This window comes from Notothenia coriiceps, unplaced genomic scaffold (genome assembly GCF_000735185.1).
Source record: "Notothenia coriiceps isolate Sejong01 unplaced genomic scaffold, NC01 NC01_scaffold00011190, whole genome shotgun sequence".
NCBI lineage: Eukaryota > Metazoa > Chordata > Actinopteri > Perciformes > Nototheniidae > Notothenia > Notothenia coriiceps.
In genome coordinates, this window is record NW_011343891.1 from 247312 (window position 1) to 254354 (window position 7043).

General features: G+C 40.5%; 2 protein-coding genes across 2 annotated transcripts in view; both read left to right on the plus strand.

Annotated features, from left to right (window-relative positions):
• The window catches only part of fkbp2 (FKBP prolyl isomerase 2), a 13991-nt gene that overhangs the window by 5248 nt on the left and 1700 nt on the right, over positions 1–7043 (plus strand). The window lies entirely within an intron of this gene.
• On the plus strand, positions 969–2801 carry ncbp2 (nuclear cap binding protein subunit 2). The gene is made up of 4 exons (XM_010772451.1): positions 969–974; positions 1079–1173; positions 1335–1473; positions 2213–2801. Exons 1-4 carry the CDS (start codon positions 969–971, stop codon positions 2309–2311), a joined length of 339 nt encoding a protein of 112 aa, XP_010770753.1. The 3' UTR covers positions 2312–2801.

Genomic DNA, 7043 nt, shown 5'->3' on the forward strand with positions numbered 1-7043 from the left:
TTTATACAAGTGTAAATTTGGTTCACAGTTACGTGAATATTGTATGTAAATGTATACACACAAGCTCAAATTTTTTTTATGCAAGTGCTTACATCAGGTTTTACATGCTCTCGCATTTTGCACCATATCTACCTTCATAGTTGTAGGCCCAAATAAATAAAATAAAATAAGAACTAATTCTCAGAAAAGATAATACATTCTTAAAATGTATAAACAAACAATAGTTTGATAAATATTGATTAGAGTGCACAAAATAAATAAAATAATTCAGAGAAGAAAAATATGTTATCTATCAAAACCCAGTTAGATTAACTTTCCATTGGATTGCACACTTTGTTTGTTTGTTTGGATATGTAGCAAATTAACATTTTAAATAGCACTTAATGACTGACTGAATGGAAATGACAATAAATGAAAATGTAAAACGAAAAAAGCGATCATGAAAATGTTTCCATAAAATGATTTTCGACCACTTTGTTGTTCAGATATATCACACATTTGTAACGAAATGATACATGAATTGAAACAAAACACAGTATAAACTGAGGAGTGACTCTCGTGAGGTTCATGTATTTTCTTCACTCCGCTGGGAAACTGCTCTCATGTCAAGAAGCATCAGTGCATGCGCTGCATCGTCCAATCAGTGAGCGGTACACAGTAAGGGGGCGGGGCGAGTGTCTGAGAATTTCATCGAAGGATGGTCCGGTGGTTCCTCGATTATAGCTCCTCAATTATCGCTCCTCTGGCAAAAATAATGCCATTGGGACGCTACTCCAGATGGCACAGACAAATCAACTTCCGGGGAGACCGAGGAGCGAGGAAATGAAAAATAAGAGAAGGGAGAAAGGGCCCTCCTGTGTATTTTCAAATCCTAGCGCACTCGAGCTGGTTTCTCAAATTACCTACCCCACCTTTTAATGTTTGCATTTGTTTTTAAATCAGAGACAAAGCTAGTTTAAAATATTTAAATGGCGGTATACTTTTTAAACCAATTTAATTGTTTAAAGTATTTACAGGTAATTATTTAATGCTCAACAGATCATTTTTATAATAACTTGTATTGTCTTTGTAACTGCAGGTGCACGATATCTTCTCTAAAGGTGGAGACGTCAAGCGCATCATCATTGGTCTGGATAAAGTGAAAAAGACAGCCTGTGGATTCTGCTTTGTAGAGTATCCTTTTATATGAAAAAGACTTTATTTAACCTCCAGCAAACACTCATATCTGTCAACAATCTGCTGACGTTTAACTAACATTTTACCACTATAGTGATAAGTGATCGTGTTTTCTAAGTGTATTAGCCTGCAACAGACCATAACTCCTGCTCTACCAGATACTACACTCGGACAGGAGCAGAAAACGCCATGCGCTTCATTAACGGCACACGGCTGGACGACCGTATCATCAGAACAGACTGGGACGCCGGCTTCAAGGAGGGACGGCAGTACGGCCGCGGCAAGTCTGGAGGACAGGTGAGGAGGATTCAGACACTTAAGATAGATACAGTTCAGAGAGATGCACCGAATGGTTTACTGGCTTAAAATAAATGGTCTACATATCAGCAAACCAAACATTTGTGTGTACAAAATCTGTGTATAACAAATTCTGAAATGTCTCACTAAAGAATACAATAGAATATACAGTTGGGCAGTGCTTCCTAAATGGTGAATATATGTTAGGTATATGTGGAGTGGTGAAAATCATTGCTGCCCTCCCCTGGGTGATGTTCTGGATCTCCTGCCTTTTCATTTGTGTCCTTCATATTGAAAAGTTTTGGAAAACAATATAAAACACAGCATGCTATGGTATTTAAATTATGGCATTTACGGAGAAAAAAATCAACACACTACATTATGACATTTGAAAACACCAGTATGATATTTAGAAAGTGAACTCTTGTCCAAAAATAAATTATGCATGCCTCACCGTGGCCTTTGTAGAGACAGCATTAATATAGCATGGCATTAGAAATATGAAAGATATTATGCTATTAACTAATGCATAATCATTTCAAATGGGTTGTATTGCTGCACAATAAGCTTTCTGGCCGAGTGTTAATGAAGAAGCATAAATATTGTACTAAGAACTGGTTTATTGGGGGTGAAAAATAGAGGCAATTGCCCTTAATTATATAAATGATTTGGACCCCCAGCATTAAAATAATGAATAATGTGTATTTACTGCAACCCTCTGATTGTGTTTCTCCTGTAGGTGAGAGATGAGTACAGGCAGGACTATGACCCGGCCAGAGGCGGCTACGGTAAGCTGGCTTCGCAACATCGAGGCGCGGAGGTTCAGAATAGTTTTTAACTGAACCCCACTGCAGGTGTCCCCCTCTCAGTTCTGGACCAGAACCACATCATGCTACCACAGACAGTTAGTCGCTGTGTAACCATTACAGCTCTACAGCTGGTCTGCACGGACCACTGGAGCCCGGAGAATAGCAGCTTTTATTTATTTTTTCTCTGTCTTTCATACCGGCTAACAGTTTACAAGTTATCGCAAGCCAAACTCCAAACTCACTGTGTTTTTGTTTGTGCATAGACATACCCGCAACTCCCTTTCAGGCTGGGAGAGGCTCTGATGATATGTGGTGACTGAGTTGGTGATGTGTCAAATAACAAGACTGTTGAAGGATGTTGTTTGAATTTTTGAATTTGTTGTGTCTCAACGTTGGGTTAAAGGTAATCCTCTAAATGAATAGAAAGGATGCATTCTGTTATCTTAACTAGTTTCCACAAATGAAACTTGGTGTCCCAAATTGGGTATACTTTTTTTAAATAAAGATTTTCATTTTTGATGAGTCATGTTTTCTTGTCCTTGTCACCATATATGAGATTTTAAATAACCGTAGTGACGCGTCCTAAAATCTGTAAGTAAGTTAGCATTTTTACCACTTCCGCTTCCTTCGATAAAAAGCAATGCAATTTTGGAAAATAGCTTGAAATAAGGTCTGTGGTTGACACAAATTGAAGAGACAGATCACGTTTTTTTCTACGCCATTAAATACATCAGCAGTGACCCCACTGGTGATTTTTGAAGAGTTTACGTGTCTGAAAAACGATGGTTGTTAACAAGTGGCTGAATAGGACTACAGAAGTTGTCGAGGCCGTTTTACGTCATTATACCGAACACTCCCGCTAAGTTTGTTTGCCCTGTTCTGCTTGAAAGCAAGTACCTGCGCTCTTGCAAACTGCTAAAACAAAAGCTTCAACTTGTACAATTTTGAATCTGTATTTTTTTTATTTATTTCTTTATGATTTATTTATGAGATTTTGAGCACAACAGACATACAATACACCATCCTACATGGAGTGAGATGATACCACAGTTGAATACTGTGGAACAAGTTATCAACAAAGAGAACAGTTTACCCCCAAATAATTTACATATGCATTCCAAATCATACATGCTTATATACATGTATACATTGTAAACAAAGATACAAACAGTATAATAACAACTAACAGCACAGACAGAAAAAGTAAAATAAATAATAACACCTGCTCAGTACTACAAGCTGAAGCTTATTGGGGGGGAAGGCATAACCAGAGTTGTCTAGATGTCACATCACCTATTGGTCTGAATCTACTAGAAGGGTTCTATATTAATAAATTTCTATCAGAAACAGAGAGTATTTAATCCTTCAGCCAGCCTCATAAAATGAAGGGCCATCCTTTAATCCGTGAAATAGCAAGGGCCTTTACACACACAGAATGGCACGGTCTTGCTAACGATGTGAGAGGCAACAAGTTCAGACAAAATAGGACGCAGTGAGAGCCAGTGGGTAGGACACCAACAGAGGCGCCATAGATGTGATGGCTGAGAGGGAGTCAAAAAAAACCCGAAAGGAGCAAGGTGGGCAATACAAGAACATATCTCTTCTTGCATTTGTCCACAGTTTGGGTCAATGTCAGGTAGATTACTCTACTTTTGGACCAGTGAATCTGTGACCCTTCCCACCATCCCAGCGATGACCCACCTCAGAGCACCCCAAGGTCTATCCTTCACCTAGCACTCCTCAGATCACCCAATCAGAGGTTGTTGCTAGTATTATACTAGGAATTGAACCTTTCTTAGGTTAAACAAGTAATTGTATCAACAGAGAGGAGCAGGGAAAGCCCGGAAAATGATATGCGACCACTATCAAATATTAACCAGCAATTGAAAGCTGAGTTAGCTGGTCGAAGGAAGCAAATATGCCACTGATGTAAAGCTGTATTATTGAAACCAACCCTAGGAGAACACATTAAACCAGATCAAAAAGCCCTGTCAAATGAACTGATGGAGTGAACAGAGGGTTAGAATGTACTGGGGCAGAAAGTGTTATCTGTAGCCCAAAAGTGCCGCCTGAACGGATTCCAGATTTTAGGCAGCCTTTTCAACTACAACACTCTCCTGGAGTGTGAAAGTACAACTTGCTGGTGAGAGAGAGGCCCTTCAGGACAACAGAGAAGAGGGACTACATGAGGCTTCTTCAACTCAACCATGATGGCTGGCTGGCATTAGCAACAAAAAATGATTCTATATGTTTGCAGCCCAATAGTAAAGCAAGAAGTTGGGTAGAGCAAGGCCACCCAACTGTTTAGGCTTTTGGTAACGTCTTTTTTTGATTTCTAAGGGTGCTTTTGTTCCAAATAAGATTGTGAGATTACGCTATCAAGGAGTGGAAAAGTGTTGGGGAGGAAACAAGGTATACACTGGAAAGATATAAGAAACTTGGGCACACATTCATTTTAATAAATTTATTACGACCAGCGAGAGACAGAGCAAGATGACCAACCGATGGATGTCTGGGACAGCCTAGCTAGAGAGGGGAAAAGTTACGTCAATAGTTTCGAATAGTTTTCGTTAAACATACACCCCAATATTAAAGTGCTCCAGCGATGTTCTGAATGGATAACCGAGGGGGGATGGGCCAAGGCTGCTGCATTTATTGTCACAAGTTCGCTTTTATGCGATCAATTTATAACTGAGAATTTGCCCAAATTCTTTCACACGGTCAGTACAATAGGGTAGATTGTCTGGGCTAGAAAGAAAGACCAGGAGTTCATCCGGCGTACCAGAGATAGTTTATGTTATAATGCCACCATCTTGAGTGCACCCAACATCGACTGGCCCTAAGAGCTACTGCTAGAGGTTCAATCAAATTTGGACAAAAGTAAATGAGAGAGTGGACACCCTGTCGGGTACCACGGTGAGGAGAAATAGTCAGAGTCCATTATATTAGCAAACACAACCAAGGGGGATGTATACAAAACTTAATCCAAGAATAAGTGTATTGCCCAAAAGCCAAAAAATTTCAGTGATGTAAAACAGGTAAGGCCACTCAACAACAAACTCATGCCTTTCAGCATCCCATGGGAGATGGACACTCGCGCAGAGGTGGTTGGTGAAATCAGAATCAAACTCGTCTGACATTGTGAAGAGAAATGTCTGTCTTTTATAAACCCTGTTTGGGCTGGCAGAGTGATAGTTGGCAGGACACACGCCAGGCCGCCAGCAACATTTTAGCCAGTAATTGAACTCAGCACAAAGCAGAGAGATAGTGCGAATAATTACTACAAGACCCAGTTGTCTTGTAGTAATTATCGCCCTATCTCTCTGCTTTGTGCTGATGTTCAAAAACTGGCTAAATGTTGGTAGGCGGCTGGAAGGTAGTCCCTGCCAACATCATCTCTGACAGACCAAAGGGTTATAAAGAACAACATTCTTCAATGTCAGACGACTGTTCGATATTCTGTATTCACCAACCCACCTCTGACGACCCTGGAGCTGGTCATCAATGATGCTGAAAAGGCAGTTGATCGTGTGGAGATGGCCTAACCTGTTTTACAACTGAAATGTTTTGGCTTTGGCAATACAATTATATCTTGGATTAAGCTTTGTAAGTAATCCACCCTTGCATGTGTTGTTTGCACAAATAATGACTACTGTATATTTCCCCTCAACCAGTGGTACCCGACAGGAGCTGTCGCACCTCTCCATTACTTTTTGCCAAATTTATTGAACCTCTAGCAGTAGCTCTTAGGGCCAGCAGATGTGGGCATCTCAAGAGGTGGCCATATATACATAACTATCTCATGACGCGATGACTCCTGGTCTTTCTTTCTAGCCCAGACAAATCTATCCCCATATTGTACTGACCGTGTTGAAAAGAATTTGGGCAAATCTCAGGTTATAAATTGATCTGCATAAAAGCGAACTTGATGACAATTAATGCAGCAGCCTAGCCATCCCCTCCGAGTTACATTCAGAAAATCGCTGGAGCACTTAAATATCGGGGTGTATGGTTTAACGAAAACATTCAGAACCTAATTTGAACGTAACTTTTCCCCTCATCTAGCTAGGCTGTCCCAAGACATCCATCGTTGGTCACCTGCCTCTGTCTCTCGCTGTCGTATAAGATTGTATTAAAATGAATGCTGCCCAAGTACTTATATCTTTCCGTGTATAACCTAATTTTCCTCCCCCAAAACACTTTTTCCACTCCTGATAGCGTATCTCACAATTTAATTTGGAACAAAAGCACAACATTAGAATCAAAAAAAGACATTTTACAAAGGCCTAACAGTTGCGGTGGCCTTGCTCCTACCCAACTTCTTTGCTTTACTATTGGGCCTGCAAACATTAGAACATATGTACTTAATGCCAGCCAGCCATCATGGCTGCAGTGTTGAGAAGCCTCATAGTCCCTCTTCTCTGTGTCCCTTGAAGGGCCTCCCACCAAACAGTGGTCACCAACTTTCACACCCAGGATGTTGTAGTGAAAAGCTGCCCTTAAATCTGGAATCAGTTCAGGCCCCGGCACTTTGGAGCTCAGTAACACCTGTCTCTGCCCCAGTACATTCGTAACCCTCTGTTCAACTCCCATCAGTCATTGACAGGCTTTTTTTAGATCTGGAAAGACCTAGGAATGTTTCAATAAAACACTATTCATCAGTGGCATTTTGCTTCCTTCGACCAGCTTAACTCAAGCTTTCATTGCATCCGCCACCTCATTTCTTTAGATTTTATGCAAGTCCCGCAAAATTTTGTTCGC